Source organism: Anguilla rostrata, chromosome 2 (genome assembly GCF_018555375.3).
Source record: "Anguilla rostrata isolate EN2019 chromosome 2, ASM1855537v3, whole genome shotgun sequence".
NCBI classification, from domain to species: Eukaryota; Metazoa; Chordata; class Actinopteri; order Anguilliformes; family Anguillidae; genus Anguilla; species Anguilla rostrata.
The window spans coordinates 36,100,415-36,128,065 of record NC_057934.1 but is presented as its reverse complement, the minus strand read 5'-3'; the positions used below and the strand labels follow the sequence as shown (position 1 = coordinate 36,128,065).

Here is a 27,651-nt window from a genome sequence, read left to right as displayed (position 1 = left end):
TTGGTGGAGGATCAATAATGGTCTGGTTTTCATGGTTTAGGCTAGGCCCATTCATTGTAGTGAACGTTAATCTTAATGCTAGAGCATACAATGACATTGTAGAAAATTGCAGGCTTCCAACTTTGTGGCAATAGTTTGGGGAGGCCCTTTCCTGTTTCAGCATGACAGCTGCTGCCGCCAGGCTTTATCGCCCAACATCAGTGATCAACCTCATTAATGCTCTTGTGGCTGAATGGAAGCAAATCCCTAGTGGAAAGCATTCCCAGAAGAGTGGAGGCTGTCATAGTAGCAAAGGGGGGACCAACTCTATATTAATGCCCATGGTTTTGAATGAGATGTTCAACAAGCACACATGGGTGTGATGTTTGGGTGTCCACATACTTTTGTCCATTAGTGTAGTTTACTTTGTTTTGTTTTTTTAATAAAAATAATAAATTTAGGTGATTATTCGATTCTAAATTGTTGTAGCTGAAGTAGAGAGCGAGCGACTTCTTAAACAGCTCTGTTCCCTCTGCTCTGTGCAAGTTCAGTGTTTCTGTGGTGTGCATGGAGAGACTACAGCCCGTGCGCCCCTTGCCCTTCACCCTCGTCGTTATTAAACCACCAATCACACAAGCGAATACTGAACGTGTCGAGCATGCGCACTAGTCTATTGAATTCATGCGCTGTCTAGCCGACAGCCACGATACTGGGTAGTCGAGGTCATATTGATCGAGGTGCACGAAAAGGTGAGCAAACTGAAGGACTATTACAAAATCACATTAACCGCGTAACTAATATTGCTATATTGAGCATATGTTGTAACTTTAGGTTACAATAACTAATATATCTGATTGTATGTGTAGACCTAGTTTAGCGAACGTTAAGTAGCTATCGTTCACTTAACGCACCGGGAATAGCCATTGTAGCCAGCAATCTTACAGTAGCCTTACGTTGACTACAAGTGAGTTCGTTAGGAAGGTACATATTTATTTCAAAATATTTTAGTTCGCAAAGCTAGCTATAGCTGTGGGTTGAGGAATTTGGCAACAGCATGTATGGACAATGGAATCCACCTTGTTGGACTACTACTAGATATCCTAGCTACGAGCTAGGTTACTGTTACTAACATTAACGTTACCTCACTGTATTTATTTTAGCTAACTAGCTAAGGTTGACGTAACGTGACAGTCAGTAGTAAGCCATGTTATTTTTCATTCTCTGGCTACTATATGTCAAATAGGTTCAAGTTCGTCCGACGTTACGCCACTAAAGTTTTTGCTGTTGTAGGCGCCGTATGAGAACGTGCGTAATTAGAGCAGTGCGAAACTAGCTATCCTGATAAAATTTTAACTAGGCCGTAGTCATGCAGTCTGACTGACCGCGAATAATAAGATTGCCTGCGAAATGAAAATGTCATTCACATACCTTTCCTACCCATCGTACTAATTGATGCGGTGAGCTAGACTACATAGAAAATGTGACGTTACAGCGGCTTTGGAAGCGTCGACATCCGTTGCCCATTTCTAACGTTAACTTTGACCAAATTCATTAAGTTATATTGTATATTTTTACGAAGGCGTTTGCAGACTAACTAAGATTCTTAGTAAGAACAAATATATGTTAAGCAGTAGTCTGAGGTTGTTGTAGTTGGCTTCTGAATTAAACTTTACGTACCACACCTTACTAGACATTTTAAATTGATTTGAACTCGCGTTTTTGTCTGGACTTCACTTTCCTCACTGTGTTTTCCTCACATGGTTATGATGGAGCGAGGAGACCATAATGAGCAAGATGTAATTGAGATTTTTAAAAATTGATAACAAATCGGCTAATGCCCATGTCTCCCTTGTGCGTGTTCTGTTAGCCGTTAAAGTAACCATGGTGTGTAATTTGTATAAATTTTCCCCTGAATGTATCTTTATTTGAGAAAAGTGGAAGCTGAGGGTAGTGTTGGCCTTTTTCAACAGGGCTGCTGATCTACAGCCATGGCAAAGCTGTTTGAGTCCATTGGGAAGTTGGGTCTGGCCCTGGCCATAGGTGGAGGTGTGGTGAACTCTGCACTCTATAACGGTGAGTCCTGAGTGGACAGTTTTACCTATCGGGGTATAATCTGATTTGCTTGACCTAGAATTTGAAACAATCATGGATGGCTGTTCGGCGGTCTGAAGATTTTTTTTTCTATTGCATGTGTACATGCAGAATGCTAAATGATAAAATCATGCAAGAATTGTGAATTTAATGCAGTACTGGAGTGGGTTGTGCCATGTTTGATTTAAAGCCTTTCCTCATTGTGTTCTAGTGGATGCTGGACACCGTGCTGTAATCTTTGACAGATTCCGGGGGGTGCAGGATGCAGTGGTGGGTGAGGGCACCCACTTTGTCATCCCCTGGGTACAGAAGCCCATCATTTTTGACTGCCGGTCCCGCCCTCGCAACGTGCCAGTCATCACTGGAAGCAAAGGTTTCATCACTTCCCATCTTTAGGCAGTGTCGTTTTACAAATTCTCTAATAGAACAACTTTTATGGAACTTTTAAGACATTCACCCCATGTTGTAGTCTCTCCCTCTTTACAATTTTCCTCCCCTCTGTCCTACCAGCTTTTTTTCCCCCCTTCTCTTCCTGTCTGCTTTTTCTGATGTCTTTCCACAGATATCAGGGTGGTCTGGTTCATATTCTTTAAATGGATGGTAAATGGACTGCATTTATATAGCGCTTTTATCCAAAGCGCTTTATCAATGAGCCTCCATAACAAAAGTTATTTTTCAAGACACTTACATCCGTGCTGTTTAATCTGAGACTTCCGACCAGAATCAGGTCTTACTCCTGAGTATATTGCCTTAGTGAAAAGGAAAATGATGACAAGGCTGCTAAGTTTCTCAGCCTGTCACACCACTGTTCTAGTGTTTGGATGGGTCCCACAGTCTGTGTTTGAATCCTAACTGGCCAGCAACCTCACCGATTTAACAAAATTTTAAAAAACACTAACGCTGTGTAAAAACAAAATGCTGAGATTTCGCAAAAATAGTATGCTTATCAATTTGTCAGTAGTTGGTGCTCAAGTGAGTAAGTGAAAAGGAAGACTGGGACTAAGGCAAATCTTACAGTATCCAGCTGTCCTGTGTCATTAGTCCAGCTCTATTTTCTTAACAATGAAGCTTTGGTCTCCCTTACATGGATGCCAAAAAAAATTTGACACTTCCTCTGAAACTTTGTCCCAGCATGGCCAAACACAGTAACTTCAGTGGACGTTCAGAAGCTCTGTAAACTCCTTTTGACCATTCACGTCTAGTCAAGAGAAAGGGAGGCGGAAGGAACGTGGGAACCGACCGCCCGGTTGGTGTATAATCTGGGATCTTTCCTCGTTCTCCTCCCTCCAGACCTGCAGAACGTGAACATCACGCTGCGTATCCTTTTCCGGCCCGTAGCGGGTCAGCTGCCACGCATCTTCACCAGCATCGGGGAGGACTACGACGAGAGGGTGCTGCCTTCCATCACCACCGAGGTGCTCAAGTCCGTGGTGGTGAGTGCGAGACTTGAGCCGCGCACCGGAATCCAGGTCAACGATCCCACCGGTGCCGGAAACGTAGCGGGCCGGTCTGAAATGGCGGCGGTGGTTCACCGCTCTGTGGTCTCTGCAGGCGCGGTTCGATGCCGGGGAGCTGATCACACAGAGAGAGCTGGTGTCGCGACAGGTCAGCGAGGACCTGACGGAGAGAGCCTCCACCTTCGGCCTGATCCTGGACGACGTCTCACTGGTACTTATCGTGCAGTTGCATTTGTGCTAGTTTGCGTAGCTTGACATTTTCTGTGCTTAATTTCAAAGTTAAAAAAATAATTAATTAGAAATGAGCATAGAAATAAGGGCAATTAAATGGTGGGGAATGAAAGTTGCTTTAGAAATGTTTTGTGTTGGGTTGTCAGTGCCAGTCCAGCCCAGACCAGCTTAGTGACTGTTCTCTCCAAACAGACTCACCTGACGTTTGGGAAAGAGTTCACAGAGGCTGTGGAGATGAAGCAGGTGGCACAGCAGGAGGCAGAGAGGGCGCGGTTTGTCGTGGAGAAGGTAAAAGTGCTGCTGCTGAAGTTCTATGCTGCACATAAAGGCCTTTTGCACAACCTGAACCAGTTCAGCTGACCGATCTTTGGCCAGTGAGGTTTGCATACACAGCATTAAGCCACGTGTTCTGCTCAGTTAAGTGATATGTTTTTCTTATTGCTTGGTTTTTGAAGAACTTGATGTATGCAGTGTTAATTATTTAGATTTTTTTGTTTAAACAGGAAGGCACAGAAGTAAACTTTAGTAATTGGTGTCCTTTTGCATTCCTTGAATAAAGAATTACAGGACTGAGAAGTTGTATTTACCTTTGTATATTGTATATTTTGTGTAGACAATGCTTGTAATGGTTTTCAGCATGTCTTTTGATTGTTTTGTAGGTGAAATTGACCTACCAAGTGATATTTAATATGTTGAAGGTCTTGTATCGAACTTGCTCAAGCTTACATAAACCCTGAAGCAAACGCTTGACCCTGGTGGCCCTCCCTTCTGTCTCCCAGGCGGAGCAGCAGAAGCAAGCCGCCATCATCTCGGCACAGGGCGACTCCGAGGCCGCCCTTCTCATCGCCAACTCCCTGGCCACGGCCGGCGACGGCCTGGTGGAGCTGCGCAAGCTGGAGGCGGCCGAGGACATCGCCTTCCAACTCTCCCGGTCCCGCAACATCACCTACCTGCCGTCCAGCCAGGGGACGCTGCTGCAGCTGCCCCAGTGAGCCTCCCGCTGCCCCATCTCGCCAGCTGCCCAGCGCCCCTCCAACACACGTTCTCCCCCTACAGCACACTTTCTGTCCTGTCACACCGTAGACCCTTCACAGCAAGACGAGGTACCCCTTGCGTGGGAGAAGCATGAATTTGTGTTGGGAAGTCTGTGTGTGAGGACATACCATAGAGGACTTGCAGCGGGCATAAGAAGAGTTTGCTGACCTTTTATAATTCAGAATAATGTAATGGCATTATGTTACTTCTGACTTTGTCTACTCCGTAATGTGTATTCATATTTGGGGGCAGCCGAGTGTGGAATTGCCTTGATCAGTGGGAATGGTGGTGGTCGGGGTTAATCAGTTTCATAGAGCTGGTTGCAGTCAGAGTTCAGTGATTTTTCAGTTTTTTTTTTTCATCAAAATTTCACTTCTACAAGAATCAAGGCACCTGCACAGAGAGCGAGTCTTGTGAAGCTTTTTCCAGCATTGTGTCATGTTTAGTTCATGAAATTTAAAGCTCCCGAGCAAGACCTCCATAGACTGATAAAGAATAATGCAGTAAATGTTGCCCGTTTCCCTGTCTTGATCATTGTGGTTTTCATTCACTTCAGACTGGTAATTTGTATTAGGGCGTTGCAAGCGAACCTGGGAATCATTTTGTCGCGTCTGCCTTACAGTCTGTTATAAAATTACTCGACCATTTGGACGTGGGGGTAATCTCACCAACCGATCACTCTGCAGTTATCAACCCCTGGTAATGAAGGTATTTGAGTTTCTTCTCCCTGGGCATGCGCCCTCCAGTAAGACTGGGTGGGGAGGTACATGGGGTCACCTACAACAGTCATAGGCTTGGAAGCTCTGTCTGGCTTGAAGAGAGATTAAGATGGCTGCTTGATTTGAAGGATCGTATCATCTGTTTTACCTCTGCCCTGAGTAGCTTGTGTACATTTCTGACAGGATATGGTATGGAATACATTTGGCTGAGCAGAGAAGGATGCAAAGTTTCATATTTCATGGCAAACATTGATTTCTTTGGTCATTCTTGTTTAAAAGTATGTGAAACTCTCATTCCACCGAGCTCTTATTGCTGAACAATAAAATATCTTATTTCTATTGTGTTGTTTGGTTCCTTTTTATGCATGTGGTTTTGTGCTTTATGTACTGTACATTTACACTTGTGTAACCACAGGGGGGTGCTATAATGCATTTCTCAATGCATTCAGTAAGGGACTGCTTGTTTTTTGTCAACAAAATATAAAGACAATGGGTTACTTTTATATAAGCAGCTTTATAATGAGAGAAATGTCATACTTGTGAGGTAATCGATGGTGGCATAAATCATTTTAAATAGGTTATTTGCTAATAAGTTTTTAGTAGCATAATTGCTACTCAAATTAGTTGTAATAATTAGATCCTCCTGAATGTACAATTTCAGTGTAAAATTTGGTTCTGCCAGGATATCCAGGAGTTTACAACAGTAGTCATATGCTATATACAGTATACACTAGCCTTTCTGTTTTTGTAGATCAGTGAAGGAAATCCACACTTTTAAGCATGAGGACATGAAAGGTGATTAGTCAGAATGACAGTTTGGGAGTGTGTTATCAGTTCAGACTCCCAGGGTTCACAGAGACCAAGCTATCTGACCTAATGTGGTCAACACATTTATTTTGATGTGTAAATTGGAGCCATTTCCAGCCCTGTCCCAAACTGGATTTCCTAACAAATTCCGTAGTCTGAGCAGGAAATGCCTGCATTAATTTTCACTGATGCAGTGATGACGTTGCCACTTCAAGGCATAAAAAATAAAAAGTACAAATTTCAAATCTTTTATCTCAGATAAAGGAATGGGAGTTTATATAATTTGTTAACCCTCAAGACCCACTGAGATTTACATCTGTTTCAAGGGGGATCTGGCGAATAAATAATATGTTACGTCTCGAAGAATATAGCCGTAAGAACATAAGACGCGAAAGGTCATGAAGGTTGCGTTAAATGTATTCTGTTTAAAGCTGACAACGAGTATTCACCGGTATATTTCACTTGAAGCTAATTTACTCCCAAACCTTTGCACGCGTGCGCGCCCGGTGTGGTCTGTCTGGGAGAACCATAGAACTGGAGCGTAGAATACGTCTACAAGCGCAGTCACGCAACGTAATCAGCGGCTTGGGAACTCATCGGCGGGTGCCTGCAACTGGACACGGGGACGAGCATGAGATTGTGGGAGAAAGTCGGGCAATGTGACTAGTGAGTGTGAGGTAAGTTAATTGAAAATAATAATAAAATTGCATTAAACAATGCCAACTAGATTCATATAACAATACAACTAGCTCCACGCCTCCACCACTTGGTTGACCCAAGCTCTGCAGGAAAGAATGTGGGAGAGGGCGCTCGCGACGGGGGTGAGTAGCTAGCTAATCAAGAGCAAGATAGAAGTTAACGTTACAGTTGATAGTGCGCTAGCTATCAACATGACATCAATGCGGCGTTAATGCATTTTAATCTAAGATAAAAATGGCATAACTAACCAAGGAAAACGTCGAGATGAAAGCAGGTGGACGAGTGCAAGCTTTAATTCGGCAGTGGAACGCGACGAGAACGGTTTTTGTTTGGGGAAAAGGGAAATCACAGTCAGAGCTAGGTACCTAGGTATGTACTAGTTAGCTAGCTAAATAAACCATTTGGGATATGTGTATGAGTTCTTTCACCGATGTGCACATAGCTCGTGACAATTAAGAACTGAAGTCTCTCGTGCTGCCTAGACAGCTAGTGCTAATTGTCTAGGATAGCTGAATTGCTACTAGTTAGCTAATCACTTGCCTAAATCTCTGCCAGTTTCTGGGTTGCCAGTGAATTATTGCCTGCATTGTTTTGGTTTGTAAAAGTGAAAGTCTACAAAGGGAATGTGTGTGATTAACTTCTTATACGGTTTGTCATTGTAACTAAGTGAGATGCGTTTATAAGTTACTAGCTACAGGAAATTGATTGCTAGGTACAGGACATTGTTTACATTGTGCCCGGATTGGAGGTTCATCGATCTAACGATATGGTTTTGCAAAGAACCTATTGTGTAATGTTAGCTACGCATCTAACTGCAATCATCATTCTGTAACTAGCAAACTTTAGCAGCCTCGGCAGCTACTGATATGTTGGCCAGTAATTTCTCCACAGCGCCCATATTGCCTTTTAACCCTTTCTTTGTTTTCTCAAATTTCAGGTAATCTCTGGTAGCTAGTTAGCTGCATCGGCTACCCGTCAAGGTGTTAGATTGGGTAGACAGAAAATTTTCTATGAAATTTTCTCCGATGTGTGCGTTCTAGCATTTACAAATTGATAGTTATTGTAGATACGGATGTGGACTTCTTTGAGTTAGCTAGGCCTGATTTTCTGACCCGAACATAACGTAGGTCCGTACCTTCGGTGGGTGGGAGTTGAGTGGGGGGCGCGTTACCTCCGCATACAGTGAAGTGACGGTGTTAGAAATTGGCTTGCAATGACTCGAGTTACAGGGCTTGTTGACCTCCCAAAACTCAGATTTGCAACTCAGTGTTTCAACATTGATAATCTGCATGCATACGTGATATAGTCATTCCTTATGTTCTCTGTCAATATGTCAGGGGAATTGGGAGTTTCTGCAAGTTTATCTGTCAACAGTTTTTTCTGTGAACCTTCTCAGTTTTAGGTCACGTTTTATTGCCTACTGGTTGAATTGAGATTTATCTGTCTAGACACAAATGTTTGTGGTAAGCACAGCACTTATACCATTTGTTTGTTAAATAGAATGCCTTGCTTTACAGTTGTTACATTAAAATACAATCACAGTTTCACTGAACCTAATACTAAATTGCAGAGCCCAACACTAAACTGTGACTTCTGCAGTTTATTATTAGATAAAGTAAAATTTTCAGTGTAGGCTGATGAAAAACCACGGTACACTACTGAGTAGCATATGTGCTTGTCTGTTCTTTCCTCTCTATTTATTTAAATATGTTGTTTGATTCAGGAATTTTTTCTTACTTAGATCACAACATCAGAGTTGCTTAAATATTTTTCAATATAAGTTGGCAGATGTACTGTTGGTTAATGTATATTAGGATGTCAAATTGTGTTCATGATTTTGAACTAAAATGTACTTGAAGTATTGCAATTTCATTTAGCATCACCGTGCCATATTTGTGGGATTCATCCCCAGAGAAAATTGATGGTAATGGTGACAGAGCATCGTCAGAATTCCCGAAACATGCCAAGGAATTATTCTGATTGCACCATCGCATTTCGAAATCCAAGAACCTGGTTAGACATACCGAATGTGAACCTTCACAATGTTGGCAAATCGCTCCACCATTAAGTTATTAAGCATGAAACTAATGACGCTCCTCACTCTTTGCTACAGCTTGGGATGTTGGAAGTATTTCACATTATATTCCTCACTGTTCTCACCCTCAGCAGGTTTTGCTTCTGGCTATTTTGGGCTCATGAACCAGGATAGAAAAGTTAGACTTTTATCACTGATAATCCCATTGTGGGCTTTAAATACACATGATGAGATTAAAAAGAAACTATGCTACCCTGTTATACTTGCCTTTGTCATAGATAGCCCATTGTGTGTAAATGGGAAAGGCATCAAGGCCCACAGGACCTAACCCGACTCTGTTTGATTAATGCAGTAGCATAGTTGGAAGTGAATCGGTATTGACTCGATTGAGTTTCCTTAAGTCAGATCAATGTACTAGAGCCTTAAGAAGAGTTGAATACTTCAGGCTTGGTCTGTTTGCATCTTGTAGTCTTCCTTCTGTTTCACTTTGATGGAGTATAGATTGATTTGTGAACTGACAATAGTGATTCATTGCTTTTTTTTCTGCCTTCACTGAAATTTCTGACCATATCAAAATTGTCGTTACACTTATTCTTGTGCAAGTTTCACATTGATTTGTGTAAATAATAAAATGTAGGTGTGTAAGCAGTGTATTTTGAACATGTAACTAAACACTTTGAGGAGCCAGAGCCCAGGATGGGAGCATCTTTCCTTGCGGTCTGTTAACAAAAAAACGTGTGGGTCCGTGTCCTTGCTTGACCCGTATTCGCTGAGATTTGTTTGACGTTATTGTGCAGTTAAACATTCCCTCACGACCGCAAGCCAGCACAGCCAGAGGCAGTGGGTGGTATGATGTATTCATTTGTTTAGCATTCTTGGGCTGTATTTGGGAATAAAGGAACAGTTTCAAATGCACATTTACCCCTAAATCCAAAACTGAAATACCCATCTGGTTATTGCAGCTTCCCCTTGGGCATGCACGTGTATGGTGTCCCTAAATTGCCCTAGTAAAGCCAGATGTTCAAGGGATTTACCTAAGGCCTATGAGAAAAGAAGCAAAATGTACGTGCACTGTAATTTTATATAAGGTGATTGTGGTGATTATATTAAAAGAAGAAATTACGAAATTATGAAGCTTAAGTATGAGGTGTTAATTTTTTCTTAACCTAAGGCCTGACATCATTCATTTTATCAATTCATGAAGTCAAAAACTTGTTTTTGTATAGTGCCTCATCCATATATGGCAAACATACAATAGTAAAACTTAAAACTGACTCAATAAAAGACTTAGCATTGTTCATTGCTCGAAGGACTCCTGCTGGCTGTCCAGACATCCGTGGCTAGCTCTCACTGTGCCTGCAGTGTGAAAAGAAGCAGCTGGTATGTGCGTGTTTCGAGCTCCCGAGCCAGCAGCAGAGGCCGTATATGAGCAAGCTTGTACACAGTTCACAAGTTGCACATTACAAATTTGGGTCAGAAAAGATCAGGTGACAACGTGCAATCAACAACAATCAGAACCCTGTAACTCTCTACACTCTGTGTACTTCCTTGTTCATAATCATTGTTTTTTGAGTAGTGGCGCTGGGTTTGCATTTGAATCTAAGTCATTTGTTTTTGAAACAACGTTGCCGGAATGGGTGGAATATGGAAGATGCCACTGAACACTGGGCCTAGTTGTTCAGCATGCAACTTCAGCAAATGACCTCCTATCCCATCTGGCCCCAGGCCTTTCCACACCTTGCTTTGTTGTAGTCCTTATCACACTACTGTCTCTTGTCATGGTGGTTTTAACTTTAAGAACATAGATAAAATCTATTCAGGTCTAGTGCCAGCTGGTAATCAGATTTGTACCCATCGAATTCAACCTTTCTGTTGCCTTTTGTCCAGTGATCATAATCATGCCCTCCCAAATGGAGAGGGCATTGTACTCTCCAGTTGTCCCTTGTAGCATTGCTTTACTTTCCTGATTTTGCATCTAATTTGTTTTTTGTATTTTATGCCACTGAGTTGAATCTCTTTCATGAAAAGGCCTATTTCTCATATTTATTATGGTGTTGAAAGATTGTGTAACCCAGGGCTTACTGTTGAGAGAAATCCTAAGTGTCTTTCCAGTGATAGCCATGTCCTCACAAAAGATATTGTAGCTATGAATGACATCAGTGAGTTCATCAGTATTATGGAGTCATTTTTCCATGTTTTGAACTTTGTAGTCTGTGCTATTGTCCCTCGGTAATGATGAGGACAGTCTCATGGTCAGCCTTCTGCAGAAGGGAGGCTTTCTGATGGACTTGTGTGCTCCTTTAATGGACCCATAATACAAATCCAGAAACTTGTTGTGGCGAATGGGGCATGTGATGTACTGGTGGAAATTGCACAGGGTTTTTTACAGGGTCCAATGAATAAAATCCCCAAAATTATGTTTGGGGCGTCGGGAGAGACGGAACATTCTGTGACCTACAAATTCACATGCCTTCATTGCTCTTGCCTCTTTTGCCTGAGGGTGAATATAAACCACCGTGGCGAATAGCTGGGGGAGCTGTGGGGACGTACTGAGGGATGCAGTGATATGGATAACAGTCCCATGTCTTTAGTATGCCATCTTTCCCTCACAAGAACGGATTTGCACCTGTGTTTGTTAATGCAGAGTTAACTCTGCCACCTTGCACTTTCAGTCTCTACTGCATCCTGGTCCAGACAAAAAGGCATGCCCAGGCCATCAGTAATGAAGTCAGCATTAGCATCCCTGTCTGTCAGCTAGATCTCTGAGAGAGCCATAATTCAGACTCTGTAAAACAGGAACATTGTTCGGGGGCAAGGATCAACAGGGTCAGTGTTGTTTGGTTTATGCCTTTGAAGAAGACTCTCAGCTGTATTGGATTTTCAAACTTAGTTTGTATTATATTAATATATGTTATAATGCTATATTATGATCTAGGCTGTAAAGAAAAGCCAAACAGTGTAGTTGTGAACTGCATAGTACTGGATCAAAACCTGACTCTGAAACCTTGCACTAAAGGTGTTTAATGTGATGTCTCCCCGTCAGCTCTATTCTTATCTGGTCCTCCTCACACAGGAGCGATATCCTTTCTCTGCACAACTGATGTGTGAACATGCATTTTCACCTGCTCTGGGGGAGGATGCGATTTAGAGGTTTTCATACCTGTTTAAAAATTCACTGTTAAGTTCAAGTTAAATATGGAAGTTGGCAAAAGTAATTTTAATGCAGTGTTCAAGGTGAGCCAGCAGACATCTACTGAACCACCATATTTCACCAAAGGTATGAGTTTATATTCTGTGTAAGCAAGCTTCTTGGTTCTTCCTGCATCAGTCCTTTTGCTGGTTTTTGTGCCCAAAGCTTTTGCTCTCATCTGACCTCAACAACCGGTTCCAATTGTTGTTCGATATCGCCATACCAAACTCCAGAACGGAATTTTTTGATTGCTCTTGCTCTTCCAAAAAGCCAGTTGGCATGGAGGTGGCTTCTGTTTTCGAGACACTGTGTCCCCAAATTTTATGGTTCTCATACAGTGACCCTTTAATTTTTCTTTGCCTCCCAAACCAGGGAAAGATGCACTTGGGTCCTCTACCTGTCAGGTTTTCCCCATTCCTCTGTTTTAAACGTGCCTTACAGTAGAAAGTGGTATCTTTATCTGTTTTTTTAATGTATTTTTTTGTAGCCGTGTCTTAACTCGTTTTGTTTCTTCTGAGAGGTCCTTGCCTTTAGGTCATAACTGCGTGTTGCCTCATGTTTATACGTCATTGAAACGGGAAGCCATTTGGATTTTATTTCAAACTTATTAGGGGTGTGAATAATTGATGCCTGCTTAGAAAAAAATCCATTACTTAATCTTCTTCTCTGAGCGATTGTGTTTCTGTAAAAGAATATAGATTTCCCATTTTTCAGCATTTAATATGGCTCATTTCCTGTAATATTTATTTTATGCAGCCTTCTTTGTTGAGCTTTATCAAGCATTTTTTTGGAGGGCTCTGTATGGGGTGTTCTTGGATGAGCAGAAAATGGCAGCCCTGGGAAGATTGGTCATTCACACTTATCCATGTGTGACAGAGCAGTGTACCTCCTACACATCGCATCAGCCAGCATTTGCTGTGTAAAACGAGGGTGAATGATTTAGGCCTACTTTCATGTCCTTCCTGGCAGGGCTTAGCATCTGTCCCTCCTCCAGACCCTGTGAACAGGCATCCAGAATTCAGCAGTCACACTGTTGGCACTGTTGGGGTCACAGGAGAGCTCTGTCATCTGTATTTGTGTATATTGTCTTGTGATCCTGGAAAGAATTAATAAATGAAAACCGTAAATCAAGAATAAAACAAACAAATGCATGTGGCTCCCAATAGCTCTCATACCACCAGGTGCCAGGCTCTGTCACAGAAATGTAACTGTGACTGTCTAGTACTGTTCAGTGCCATGACTGTTGCACATATGTACACCTGACATGGATAAATCAGACACTTGTGATATCCCTTAGCATATTGTGCAGGTTTTATGAGCCTTTGAATTTGAGGGAATGGATCTTTGAAATGATTTGATTCCTCCCTTTGATTCAGTTAAATGCACTTAGCTTGTGCATTGTAATTCAGTCAAACAAGAAGCTCTTAATGCTGTTCAATCCAAAAAAGTGTGGCCTTCAATAAAGTGAATAAATTGTAATCCAAGAAGGAAGTACAGTATAATGTCATACTTGATTTATGCAACATTTCAGGGACATACCAATTAAATATTGTACGCGCTCCCCACTTTTGTCTCTAATATTTGGTGCATATATTTTGTAGAAAGTTGTTTTTATGTAATGAGTAATGAACAGTAATGGTTTTTTGATGGTATTTTGAATGATCGTTATTGAGTGCACAATTTTAGCAGATGTAATAAATGTACTGTCGCTTACGCCCGGTTTGAATGGTTTTCTGCAGAGGTCCACACCATTTGCAGATCCATTGCTGGTTACGTACTGAGTGCATCGTGCTAACATAACATAATGACAAGAGCAGGCCATTCAGCCTGACAATGCCATCCGTTTTCCTATCTCAGTTGTTCCTAGTGCTCTGATTACCTTCAGACTAGATAGTATCTAACAATGCATCAAGCCTGGCCTTGAAAATCCCCAGAGTTTCTGCCTCTTACTATGTGACCTGTCAAGCTATTCCACACATTTGACTGTTCTTTGCTTGAAAAGATTCTTCCTAATGTCTGTCCTGTGAGTTGCTTTTGGCATCAGTTGTTCTGTTTTAGCTACAAATCATATTGACTTGGTTTTTGCATGGTATATTACAACATGATATATTACAGCTGATGCAATTTTTCTCTTGAATTTGAGCTGTAGCCTTCTTTATATCGCACCATTTATACCAAATTGTTGTGTATTATAGTTTAATGCCTTTAAGACAAAATATGAGGAAACTGAGAGAGGGGGAGCTGATGGAGGTACCCAGAGGGAGTGTCTTATTAAGGGATTGAATCTGGCCACGCAGCAAAAGGCAGGTGTTATGCAAAGAAACACTACAAACTGTCTTATCTGGGTACTTCTGCTGTAATTATGAAGGTATTCCAAAATCCAGATCCTACTGTCTTGTGTGTGAAAGAGAGCTTCCCGTAGCAGTACTGTACTGTACAGCAGCTGAACTGTAGTTAGACGAGCATTAAGTCAATAAGCAACGAGTGTGTAGCGGCCAACTGGCTCACCACCTGGTAACTTACTCTCTCTCTCTCTCACCTCTCCCACAGGGCGTAGGTCACCGGTGGCTTATGAAATGAGGCACACTGCTTTCTGAGTTCCCCAGCAGCAATCGTCATGGATTTCTCTGCTCGGTGAAAACGGGGCCAGTGCTACCAAATGCTTTCACTGTGCTGCTGACTGCTGCCCACCAATGCTGCTGGCTGGAGGACATGACGGCCAACTAGAGCAGCCTGCCCTGTGTCTGTGTGCTGCATACGCGCGTCCCTTGGAATAAGTCATTTTTCTGTCCATATTCCCTCTGTCTTTGGAATATATGCCCCTCCTTTCCTTCAAAACGGGTGTTTTATTGTGGTCCTTTGCTCCTGCCTTTTTGGGGGGGAGTGCAGAGGTGGAAAGTTTGGTCTGACCCCTGACCCTCCCTTATATTACAAGAAGAGGCCAATAGGAGCAAACAGCCAGAAACCGTCGAGGATTCGCTCATCCTTTGGCTGTTCCCACCTACCCCACTTCCCTCCTCAGCTTGAGATCTTGCCGGAATATTAAATTGAAAGTGCCCGTTCCCGGGTCCTGCCGGGATGGCCCAGGACGATGGCCATAGGACACGGGATTCCCAGGCCTACTACTACCCTTCGGTCCAGGATCTGGACGTCTCCAGCGCCCTGTACAAGCCTAATGATGGAGAAAAACTCTACTCCATATTGATGGACACTAAGTTGGGAGCCAAGGGCCCCCTTGGGGAACAGGTTCTTGGGCAGGTGCAGCCTCACCTTCTCAATTCCCAGCCTCAGCAGTACTGCCGGAAGGGAGGGATCATTAGGCAGGAGGCCACACAGGGACACCTCATGACTACTAAGCATGCGGACGGTGAGGACCTGAAGGATTCTGAGGACAAGGAGGGGCAGAGGGATGGTGAAAAAGAGACACAGACTTTCAAGCAGGAGCAAATATTTGTGGAGGTGAACTTGAACAACCAAACACTCAATGTCTCCAAGGGGGACAATCCTCCTGTCTCCAACAGCGGTTGCACCAGGATGAAATCCGGCTGCGAAGATGAGGAGCAGGCAACCTTGGAGGAAGAGCAGAAAGAGGAGGAAGAAAGGGTGGTCGGAGAGCAGCGGAAGCAGCCGACCAAGAGATCTCAGCGCAGACCCAGAGCCACGGGCTCCGGTCTGCCCGTCCGGAAGTCCCGCAGAGCTGCGGTGGCAGCTGCCAGCGCCGCGGCGTCACGCAGGACCACCAGGGGGCGCAGGAAGCGTGCCAAGCCACCCAAGAAGAAGGGACGGCCAGCCCGTCAGCCTAGGGTGGAGTCCTCCAAGTCCGTCCCCATTGTACCAGCGGCCGCTGACCAAGGCAAGGAAGACGTGGAGTGCATGAAAGTCGCTCAGCGCCACGTGCAGACCTGCGACGCCTGCGGGAAGAAGTTTGTAGTGGAGAGCGAGCTGGCGCTGCACCAGCAGACAGACTGCGAACAGAATATTCAGGTATGCACTGCTGTGTCCTGAATCATGAAGCGTTTTGCAGTGTGGCAAGTGAACAGTTAGACACTGCATCCCTTTTTTGAAAATGACTCTGGAGCTGAAGTGCTCATAATGCCCCCAAGTTTTTTCAAGAAATCTGTTGCTTCTGTGGTTAAGTGGGTGCATGACACAAGAGGCTTTTCTGAGAGAAGACAGGTTTTTGTGTGCGTTGTACACACTACTTAATAGGCTGGATACCTATTTTGACTGCTGAACAGAGGCAAAATAGATATCCAGTGTGTTAAGTAGTGTATATCTTCCATCTACCAGTAGATGGTGCCAGAAAATCACAGAAAAAATACATGAGCAGTTATGTCTGCCTGTTCTCTCTTGGGGCCCCTTGTTTTCTCAAATTTAACCTCAGAAAAGCGGTTTGCTGCCATAAACATATTCAGACTTTGTTGGTGACGGTTCTGCTGCAGATTTAGCTTGTATGCTCATACCTTTGGGAAAGTTCACATATAGCCTACATAATGAGGACAGAACACACCATTGAGATTTTTTTTAAGCAAAAATAAATACAGAACATGCATCACTGTTGAATCTGGTAATTCTCATGTTCTCTAGGTCTTTGTGAATGAGCTCCAGGGCCCAGAGACCATGCAAATTGGTTGTTCATCTTAATTAAGACAAGGCTCCAGGAGTCTTTACAGTGAATTAATGAAATATACTGTAATTTAATGCATTTAATTTACTTGAATAGTTATCACAGGCCATTGCATTACTATCTGCAAATAGGAAATTCGTTTTTCATTATTTATTTCAGGAAATGCTATCAAGTGGAAAGGGAAATGTACATAACTCATTCAATGTATCGTGTAACCACAATAGGAGCTGACCTCTAATTCTGGCCGTCAGTGGCCTAAAAACCTAGTGATGAACTCTGATATCTGCTCTGTCTGTCTGTGTGTGTGTCTGGCAGTGTTTGCCCTGCAACAAGTCCTTCAAGAAGCTGTGGTCCCTGCACGAGCACATCAAGACAGTGCACGGCTACGCTGAGAAGAAGTTTGCCTGCGAGATCTGCGAGAAGAAGTTCTACACCATGGCGCACGTGCGCAAGCACATGGTCGGTACGTGAACTTCCCACATCCTCTACATGCTGTCTGTTCTATCCTCTTTCTCACCTGAGGACCATCTCTTAGGACTTGGTTTGCCATCTGCCCATTTTCATGTCTCGCTTCAATTTCATCGTCAACTGTCTTAGCCTAATCTTCTTTTCTCCCCCCCCCGGGTTCGCTCACCCACATTTGGCCCTGCAAACCTGTGGTCTTCCTTGTCCTTCTCCGGGACTCACGGTCACGCCTGTGCCCCTGCAGCTCACACCAAGGACATGCCGTTCACCTGCGAGACGTGCGGGAAGTCCTTCAAGCGCAGCATGTCCCTGAAGGTGCACTCCTTACAGCACTCGGGGGAGAAGCCTTTCCGCTGTGAGGTGAGGCCCCGCCTGCACACAAACCACACGCTCACACAGTCCCACGCGTATGTTCAATCTCATACACGCAGACGCACACACAACCCACACTCTCACACAGTCCCACACGTATGTTCAATCTCATACACGCACATGGTGCAGGCACGCACACGTACACACAAACCACACACTCACACACGTATGTTCACCCTCATACATGCACACACGCACACAAACCACACGCTCACACAGTCCCACACGTATGTTCAATCTCATACACGCACATGCGTGCAGGCGTGCACACGTACACACAAACCACACACTCACACATTCGCACACGTACGTTTACTCTCATACGTGTGCAGACACGCACATGTACACACATGTGCACTCGCATATAAACATACACCCACCTCTCCCACAAAGTTGTGATTAATGTGCGCTACCATAACCTGTATTGCAGCAGACATCACTGGTTAGCTGTTGGCTGTGTCATAATGGTAATAATTGATAATAACAGCACATCAATTGGACACGCATCAGTTTCAGAAATGCAGTGCCTTGCATTACAGCACATCTCCGTGTTCCTCTGTTCTGGGCCTGCACAGCTCAGATTTGTGTTTAATTCAATTTTCGCTCGTAGTTCTTTGTGCAATTAATGTTAACAAAACTTATAGGCGGCAGACTAAACTGGGTCACACCGGCGTCTAGTTGACTAGTAAACATGAAGAAATTTTAGACGAACAACACTCAAACCAACTCTATCAACTGTGGAATCAGAGCCATTCAGTCGTTCGTGTATCAGCCGAAACAAGTTAACCCCAGGAATGGGAGCATCACTGCCACCACTTCCAGAGTAGTATCTGATTCTGTCAGTCAGATAGATCAAAAGGCTGACTAATGTTCATGGTCTGGGGCGCTAGCAGTCAAGGTTGGCGAGCTATTGACATTTGACAACGTTTGTCATCAAGCCTTTAACACATTTCCTGTGTATAAAATAAAGATGGATGTTTTTTTGCTTCCTGATTTAATTTCCATCTGATGAAGTCACACCATAACATTGTTTTTAACCTCTGTGACGTTATTCCGCTACTCGCCCAGCATTTCCACAGCTTGGCGTTAGTCAGCTGACTTGGACAGTTATTCCATCTGAGCAACAGCGTGTTCCTCCCTGCACAGCTATATTTTACTCTTATATCACTCTTAGCCCACGCAGTCTCTTATACAACAAGCCATGATGCTTGTGCAGCCCCTATAGTACAGTCAGTACTGTTACTGTGACAAGCAGGCATATAATAAGTCATTTCGAAATGTTAATTGTAAATCACTTCGCAAAAGACAAGGTTTTCAACCACCATTTTGCTTTCAGAATAACAAAGACTTTTATCACAGAATTTACTTTCTTCGGTTCTTAATTCATGAGACAACCATTAAAATGATGATTTTGATAGCACAGGGACTTTAAAATCCAATTGCAAGCCCCAGTCATTTCATTTCATAAAGACTGACTGTGTTTTCACCATTTATTTTACTTATTTGACGTAGACGTCACAGCACCAGATGCACTGATGAGTGATTGCAGCGAGACGCTTGTTTACAGCACCTGTCCCTAAGGAGATGTACTCAGTACACGCGTGTTTACAAACTCAGAATTCGACTTCGACAAACAACGTTGAAGAAATGCGAGGAACGCTAAACAAACAAGTCTAGTGCCGTCTGCCAAAGAAGTTATGGGGTCATGACCCCCCGGCCTTGAGAACAGCTGTCTTCGATAGAAAAACAAGATTTTGATTTGGTAAACCCAACAGTGTCTCTGCACCGGGCAGTATTAAAGCCTTCACTGCGTATTCTTCTCAGTGGTAATGAACAGAGACACGCATTGCTTGTCGTTAATGTGCATCAGTAAGATCCTTCCCCTTGCCCTGTGCGACAGAACTGTGCCGAGCGGTTCCAGTACAAGTACCAGCTGCGCTCCCACATGAGCGTCCACATCGGACACAAGCAGTTCATGTGCCAGTGGTGCGGGAAGGACTTCAACATGAAGCAGTACTTTGACGAGCACATGAAGACCCACACAGGTAAGGTTTAGCGTGTCCAATTACTGAGCTGGGTTATCTGACTGTTATTCACTCCCCACAGCGTAGACATGCGTAATTATTTATGACATAATTTGGCTCGCTCTAAATGTGAAGAGCACCTAATTAAGTAAAATGAACAGCTTGTTAAAATTCTGGGATTGCAACTTCTGGTTGCATAAAAAACCAGCATACTGTGCACAATGGTCCCCCAGGACCAAGATGGAGTACCACTGGCTTGGATCACACATTTTGCCCATTCTAATGTGTGGTCAGACAACAACTGAACCTCTCCACCTTTAACCATGTGTGCTGTGAAACAGCCTGCTGTCCCAATGAAGCGTTTTAAACCCTTTCATTAAAAACAGTGAGCAATTTCAAATGAAATACTGGTTGTTGTGTCCTTGCATATATGAAATCCTGAATAGAGAACATACCGCCACCACCATTACACGATGACCAGAGTGGAGGGCACAGCGAGAGCAAAGCTGTTACCTCACAGGATAAGTCCGTTACATCATGCCTCTGCTTTTACACCTGTGCTACAAGGGCTGGAATTAGACTTGGATGCAAAGCTGTGTTTATGAGTTGCTCTGTGGTGCGTGCGTGCGTTTCCAGTAGAGGGACGGAGTGGTGTTACTGAGTTGCTCTTGTGAATGCTGACAGGGCACAAACCTGGGTGCCTCAGATTAGGAGAAGAAGCTTGCAAATCTATCAGTTTCCTATCTAGGATTTGGTCTGCATATAATCTCACTGCCACTGTGAGGTGTTGGGCTAGCTTGGCCAAATGTTTTCACCAAACCAACTTGCCCTGAGTGACGCTCCTTAGGTTGATTGTTTTCACATAGTTCTCTTATGAAAAGTGTGTTGCATGTCAGGAATGTGGATTGTATTTCAGAAGTGTAAAACTTTGTTGTTGTTTTTTTTCTTCACAATTATTGCCTCACTCAAGAGATGCCTTTGTGTTTGTACTTCTCAGAGCTCTATAGCCCCAAGTGATGATTGGCTGAGGTCATAAATGTCAAAGGCAGTTTCTGGGAGGTCAGGTGAAAGCTAAGCTTTCCTCAGAGCATTATTTAAAAAATAATCACATTTTAAAGACACCCTTAAACAAGCAGTGTGTTTACATGTACAGTTGAAATCGATCTGTATTAATAGCTTGATTTGGCCAAAGATGAGATTTAGTTGGACTATTGTCGTTGTCCCAATATACATGACTCGGAAAGAATCGATTTATTGACCGAGGTGTGTCTTCCTCCAATTTTGTCTTTTTTTGAATAGTTCACCATTCTGCGTTTTTTCTTCAATCCATGTATTTTAGGATACTTAACTCCTTTAGTTGCGATAACATGAAGTTGGTCTCCTCGTCTGTCCAGAAATGTGTTTTGTTCGCCATGATACCTCCTCGACTGTACAAATTACATGTCGCAGCCGAATCTCTAACCTACGGAACATGCGCAGAACGCCAAGGCCAATTTTTGGCTGTTGAAGCGTATATATGCTGTAGTAAATCGACCCCCAACCGCATTATCTAGGTATGTTAGTCCGACTCTGAAAAATCAACTTTTTTCGATTTCAGTCGAACTACAGTGTTTACATGATTTTTAAAAGTCGCAGTTTTAGCCGGACTAAAGCAATAAATCGACTTTTTCAAACATCATGTAAACCCGCTGAAGGTTTTGTCCTTTCTGTCCCATTCTCTCAGTTTTTTCAGCTCAGCTCAAACTTGTCAGGTCTCAGTGTTAAAGGGAGACTGTCTCTTGCAGTCTGTTGGATGGCCAACTCTCCACAGATACAACTCTGAGTCTGAGTCTGCCCTACTTCTCAGATCGATCAGCTTTGTTTTGTAGGATGGTTTACTGAAGTATGCCACTTATCAGACCTCCAGTGGAAATCAGACTGTTTACTGCGCTGACAGGGAGTCAGCAGGGTGTGATAATGTGGCAGTGCTCAGTTGCAGAACATCCTACTGGCTCTGCATTATATAGAACTTGAGTTCTCCATAATACGGTGTAATCAAGTTTTGTATTGTTGGAAAGCCTGTCATGGGGAATAAGTTGGTGCCTTTGGTGGTGAGATGCTGACTAAAGATCTTGATATCTGTGGGTCAGCGCCCAGCCAGATACAAAGGTTAACCCAGTGTGATATGCTTACAGAGATAGTGCAAGCAGAATCATTGACGTACTGTTTCGTTATGCCTCCGCGACAGCACAGCCGTGGCCGGGGGCATTATGTTTTCAGGTTGTCCGTCCGTCTGTCCGTCCCGATTCTCGTGAATGCGATATCTCAGGAACGCCTTGAGGGAATTTCTTCAAATTTGGCACAAACGTCCACTTGGACTCAAGGATGAACTGATTAGATTTTGGTGGTCAAAGGTCAAGGTCACTGTGACCTCACAAAACACATTTTTGGCCATAACTCAAGAATTCATATGCTAATTATGACAAAGTTTCACACAAATGTCTAATAGGATAAAATGATGAAGTGATGAAATTTTATATCCAAACTGACTACTGGTTGGGGGAGGCATATAAATACAAGGCGGTATTTCGAGTTATCTTTGTGTCTTTATTGGATTACTTGGTGTTTTGCTTTGATCTTTGAGTATATTAGGGAAAAGGTGCAATCGTTTCTCAATACAATCTCATATGCGCCATTTGCATATAGCCGGCTCACTACACACACTCTTTTGCATCTGTGTATTATTGCACATACTGTAAAATAAACTGCATTCACTTTGACTGTTCCTGCTGCACACCTAGCAGATTCAGAGTCCTAATATAAGCATAGAACTCAGGATGTCTTCACACCGAAGTCCCTTGCCTATACACAAGTGCCGTAGCAAGATATTCTAGTATATCTATGCTGGCTACACATGCCAGAGGCACGCCCAGGTCTGCCATGATAGATAGCGATTCCTATAGAGCCCCACTACTGGTGGATCACTTGCAGTTTCCTTCTATGCATAGAGGAAAGGTTAAAATGCTATTTTGGAGTCGGATAACCGAGATAACATTAAATGAACCCCGTTCCAGTAGCACAGGGTAAGATTACATGCGGTCCTTTGCAACTCAGATACTTCCACTGTTTTTTTTTATTCTATATTTCACTCATAAGGGAACCACATGACATGAACCTCAGGGTACTATGACTATTAAATGTTACATTGGAAATTGGATTGAATTATTGCAGATTAAATGACATTTGAAATGTGACTGCATGGGGGAAAGTTGGATCAAATTGAAAAACCATTCGGGGCAGGCCTATTGATTAGGGTAAGAGGCTGAACTTTTAGGTTAAGAGTATTTATGAAGCATCATGGGTAATTGATGCTAAACTCTTGCTGTCCAGTTTATCACTGTCTTGGTTTGTTGCTTTGGTTTGTTGCTGAGATGTGTTCCTCGTGGATTAAACTAAAGGGATTGTTTCTCTTTCTCCCTCTTTCAGGAGAGAAGCCGTTCATCTGTGAGATCTGTGGGAAGAGCTTCACCAGCCGGCCCAACATGAAGAGACACCGGCGCACGCACACGGGCGAGAAGCCCTACCCCTGCGACTTGTGCGGCCAGCGCTTCCGCTTCTCCAACATGCTCAAGGCCCACAAGGACAAGTGCTTCCTGGCTACGGCCCCCGTTAACCCGGCCCCGACCAGCCACGGCCTGCACCCCCCTCTCTCCTCCGTCCCCTCCCCCTCTCTCGCCGGCGTCCCCGCGGCCCTGGGCCCGAGCCCCGTGAGCGAGGCCCTGCCGCCCCAGACGGAGGCCCACCCCTTCTCTCACCCGCACCTTCACTCGCACACGCCCGACCACCAGCTCCTCCACCACCATGCTCCCCACCCTAACCAGCTCCACCTGGCCATGCCCCCTGTCCCACAAATGACCTCAGCGCACGCCCTCTTCAAGAGCGAGTCGCTCAACCACCACGGGCACGAAGACAGTTACCTGTGTCACATGACCCTGCCCGAAAAGACAATGGGTGTGCCCCAGCACCACTGAACAAGACTTCTGCACATACACACATACATTTATATTCTCATTCACCATTGGGTTGAGCTTCACTGGAGGAAGCAGCTAGCACCTCTTAAACTGGACCTATCTGTTATTAGTGTACTGACCAGTTTCGATGGAATCAGTCCAGGTGCGTAAGTTGAGGGCCGGTGAATTAGCTGGGTTTGAAGGCGGGGACCACCATCCCAAAACTGTTTTACCCCTCTGCCATTTTATGTTCATTTGCAAATTTTTAACACCTTTTGGTCAATTCTGTGACTGTATCTGTGTGCATGTGCACGTTTGTGGCATTGAGTGTGTGTGGGTACTGATCCTTATCATGCAGTAAGCAAGCGTAAGAAAACGTGCACTTTACATGATTTACTCGTTCTTTAATCATGATATTATGAATTATTCTGAAATGTTCTGTGAGCCTCTTTTATTGACATCCACGCACCATGTTCTCTGTACTATATGATATCTGAAAATCTCAACTCAATGAAAACACTAATGCACCCTAAATGCAATCTGTGGCGAAAGACTTTTGACGCAACTCAAAGGAGCCTTTCAACTCAAAGTAGCCCTTCACAAATGCTTGCCATTCCAGCACGGAGTATTTGAGCATTTGCGCTGCTTAGTGATATCAGTAAACTGGACTGACATGTTTTAAGTCTAAAAACCAGAGATTTTGCTATATGCTAGAATCCCATTCTCATTACAGAGTCTGTGAATAGCAAAATGTGTGTGGATTTTCCTGATTCCCAGGAAATACGGAGTCTGTAAAGCTTCGCTAGTAATCTGGTGAGCTCACGCCATGCATCTGTGGGCTTAGAATGTGCGGCATGCGTTCTGTGGGTGTAGAATGGGCCTTACTGCTGCATTCTGTTCTGCAGTAGTGAAATCCAAAAACCGTCCTTGCCCTCTGGACAAGGATTGACTCTTATCCACACAAGTGCAATCTCAAACATAAGGGGGAACAGCATTAATATTTATTTCATTTAAGTTTACTCCAGCATTTAAATGTATTTCTAAAGAATTTCTCCTTTCCTTTTAACGGCTCTCACACATGCTTGGATGCCCAACATAGACATTTGTACCGACCTGTGAACACATCTTCAGTTTGCTTTATATCAAAAGAGAACAGAGTGTCCTGTAAAATGAGTAATTATACTCAAGGTATTTGGTGACTCATAGTATAATAAAGAACTGTAATTAAGTGGAATTTCTCCTGGAAACATTAAACATTTCATACTTTATCTGACTGGTATATTCTGTCGGACTTTAGCCTGTTCATGGTTTTGCTGGAAAACAATTGAATTAAATTATAGAGCAATACCAATAATTGGAGGTTTTACTCTGCATTCTGTCTGTGCTGTATAACTGTCCATTCCCATTCATGGTAAGAGCGACTGTACCACAGCCAGTGTCCATGTGTCCCCTGCTGCGTGGGTTTCTCTGCGTTGCATTCTCTGAGATAGGCAGATTGTCCAAATGCCTGTTATCGCTGAAGACCTGTCTGAGCTAGCTTGACTGTCTCTGTGAGCTATAGATATCCTCTAATGACCTCAGTAGACGGGCCATAGGTCATTTTAAGGTATGGGAGCAGTTGTTTGAGGTTGGTTGAGTTTGAAGCTATACTCTTTGCAAAGGAGCCAGTCTTGTGATATGAAGCGGGTCTTCACAGGGTTATTTGTGTTGGTTATCTGTGTGACAAGATAGGGACTACAACCCACATGTTGCAGATTAATATCTCTGGTGCGAGGTATTGCTTCAGTGAATATGCTTCACTGAATAGCCATGTATATGAATGGATGATGCGTTTAAGATAAGCGAGTCACACAGGATTAGGGCATCAATTCAAGCCTCATTTATATTCTCTGGAATGATTACGCAGTACTGTGTCTTGTGGCAGACCGCAGTGCTTGTACAGTATGTGTGTGGCTGCATTTACTGAAATTGCTGTACTTTTCTATTCATAGTTATCCCCTTCTTAGTGGCTTAGTGTTGCCAAACGATGTTCCATTAAACCCTGCTTTCACACTGAGCCCTGCTCCTTGGGTGGCTGCGTGCTCTGTGCGTGCATGCGTGATTGTGAGAGGAGAAGAAGAGTTCTTCTGGCAGAGAGCTCAGTGTGTAATCAATGATTTGCCTGTCATATTTGTCAGGAGGTCTGCTCACCTTTGTTGAGATGGACTGCCTGCCGAGCAGAGGCTCCATAAATAAACTGTGTGGAAGTGTGTGTGCGCTCCTTCATCTGACGCAAAGTGGTTTACTGGCCTGGTCTGTGAGCTGTGGTGGGAAGAAGCCTGAGCTTATTTACTTTTCGTTTAATTTTCTGTTCATACTTGGGTCCTTATCACCGGCCATATCTGTACATTTTAAGTGTTTGGTGTTATCTTCTGGAGACAAACAGAAAGGAAATTACCTCTCTAAACAAAGTAAAAGCAACGGTGCTGCTGCAGTACTACTCATTCGTATATCAGTTAAATCTTCTGTGGTTGACTGTTTGTGATGTGGTGAAGGGATAGAGTTGCAAAGCACTGTGGGTAAGTATTGAAATGTAGGAGGGAGTGTGAGAGGATTGGCTGTGAAGCTGGGGAATGGGTTTGTAAATCCAGTTTGGGATGGCCAGTGAGGGACTCTGGAGCTCCTTTGGGGGGTGTATTCAGATTTGACATTGGGGCAGATCCTGTAAATGGGAATGAGGTACCCTTGACATAACTTCCTCACTGAGTGCATGTCTGTCACAGTCCTCCCTCCTCCTCACCACCCCTTGTCTGTTATCATTAGTAGTTGAGGGCTTACTTCTGTCATATTTTTATATTGGGCTTTCATGTATTAAATGTTCCATATTTCTTCAGCCTCTATTTTGAACCCCCTCATGATAATGTGAGTATGTATGTGTGAGAACATGATTCTGGGTATTTGCAGTATTGTTCAAATAATGTGGTCACTTTATTTTGAGTCGAAGCTGTTACAGAATCAAGCGATTAATAGTACAGATTAGTAATATAATAATACAGATCAATAATATTTTTGGCGAGGAACTAGTGTAAATATTTTTTAAATAAATGGTATTTAGTTGACATTTTATTCAGAATGACTGGAAAAATTACATTGTTTTACACAATCCTGCTTACTGAAGCAGTTCAAGCTCTATAGCTTGTTTAAGGCTACAACGGCAGTGCTCCACCTGGGATCCAAGCTCAGTCCCCTAACCAGTATATCGCACTGGCTCCCTTTCAGTTTTCACTGCTGGAGAAGTCTGGTGCAAAAACACTTAAGTAGACAATGTCTTCCACGATGAAATATGTTGTCTATGAACATTGTTAGCCGTTGTTTTGGAAGGGTGGCAAAATGATAAAAGTTGTAATGTATATAATGCACTTTTTAGTAAAATCAATGTTAGTTGAAAAAATAAAAAGGTCGTTATTCTTTAACTTTGCAAAAGTTTTGTGTGCGTGTGTGTGTGTGTGTATGTGTATTTCTAACAACTTTCTGTATTCTCATAAACCTAAATGAGTTTTTTTCAAGCAAAAAATCCTGAGCCTTTTATTGTACATAATACTTTATGCTGATTTGTAAATTAATGATGTAGCCATAACTCCCACATATTCTGTGATGTCCCCTTATGTTCAGATAGCATTTGTGATTTTATGATATTGTATGAAATTAGATGGAAGTTGATCTCAAATTCTGTGGAATTGTTACAAAATTCTGTGCTTATTCTTTTGTTTGAGAGAGAATTTTTACGTTTTTTTGGGACTGATGCAGAGGCATAAATGTGAGGCTGAACGCATTGTAGGTAAGTCATTCATTTTTTTTATTGGTTAATGTACTGAATGATTAATGCATTTCTCCATCTTTTCCGGAAAGGTTTTTCTCAGTCATGGTTTCATTTGTCTATAATTGGATGGAA

At 43.2% G+C, this 27,651-nt stretch overlaps 2 protein-coding genes and 1 long non-coding RNA gene across 6 annotated transcripts; all 3 read left to right on the top strand.

The window, feature by feature from the left end:
* Nucleotides 1-579: 579 nt before the first annotated feature.
* Nucleotides 580-5,851, top strand: LOC135247897 (prohibitin 1). Of its 2 annotated transcripts, none has more exons than XM_064321869.1 (7): nt 580-728; nt 1,950-2,052; nt 2,282-2,443; nt 3,361-3,503; nt 3,622-3,738; nt 3,951-4,046; nt 4,538-5,851. In XM_064321869.1, the coding sequence occupies exons 2-7, from the start codon at nt 1,968-1,970 to the stop codon at nt 4,748-4,750; spliced, it is 816 nt and encodes a 271-aa protein (XP_064177939.1). In that variant the 5' UTR covers nt 580-728; nt 1,950-1,967; the 3' UTR covers nt 4,751-5,851. The 2 variants fall into 2 exon arrangements, with proteins under 2 accessions (XP_064177939.1, XP_064177940.1); XM_064321870.1 differs by having other exon boundaries at nt 643-728; nt 1,915-2,052.
* On the top strand, nt 2,450-2,939 carry LOC135247898 (uncharacterized). The gene is made up of 2 exons (XR_010328322.1): nt 2,450-2,670; nt 2,832-2,939. It is a non-coding gene; the product is annotated as an uncharacterized LOC135247898 (long non-coding RNA).
* Nucleotides 5,852-6,788: 937 nt separating the features above from the next.
* On the top strand, nt 6,789-27,172 carry LOC135247893 (zinc finger protein 652-like). 3 transcript variants are annotated; one of them, XM_064321855.1, is made up of 6 exons: nt 6,789-6,996; nt 14,794-16,227; nt 17,186-17,333; nt 17,580-17,695; nt 19,608-19,752; nt 23,197-27,172. In XM_064321855.1, the coding sequence occupies exons 2-6, from the start codon at nt 15,322-15,324 to the stop codon at nt 23,739-23,741; spliced, it is 1,860 nt and encodes a 619-aa protein (XP_064177925.1). In that variant the 5' UTR covers nt 6,789-6,996; nt 14,794-15,321; the 3' UTR covers nt 23,742-27,172. The 3 variants fall into 3 exon arrangements, with proteins under 3 accessions (XP_064177925.1, XP_064177926.1, XP_064177927.1); XM_064321856.1 differs by lacking the exon at nt 6,789-6,996 and adding an exon at nt 7,003-7,140; XM_064321857.1 differs by lacking the exon at nt 6,789-6,996 and adding an exon at nt 7,188-7,387.
* Nucleotides 27,173-27,651: the final 479 nt, after the last annotated feature.

Coding starts and splice junctions, on each gene's coding strand:
- LOC135247897 (XM_064321869.1), top strand. CDS start 1,968: ATGGCAAAGCTGTTTGAGTCCATTGGGAAGTTGGGTCTGGCCCTGGCC. Junction 2,444..3,360: donor AGTCATCACTGGAAGCAAAG/GTTTCATCACTT, acceptor TCCTCCCTCCAG/ACCTGCAGAACGTGAACATC. Junction 4,047..4,537: donor CGCGGTTTGTCGTGGAGAAG/GTAAAAGTGCTG, acceptor TCTGTCTCCCAG/GCGGAGCAGCAGAAGCAAGC.
- LOC135247893 (XM_064321855.1), top strand. CDS start 15,322: ATGGCCCAGGACGATGGCCATAGGACACGGGATTCCCAGGCCTACTAC. Junction 16,228..17,185: donor ACTGCGAACAGAATATTCAG/GTATGCACTGCT, acceptor TGTGTCTGGCAG/TGTTTGCCCTGCAACAAGTC. Junction 17,334..17,579: donor CGTGCGCAAGCACATGGTCG/GTACGTGAACTT, acceptor GTGCCCCTGCAG/CTCACACCAAGGACATGCCG.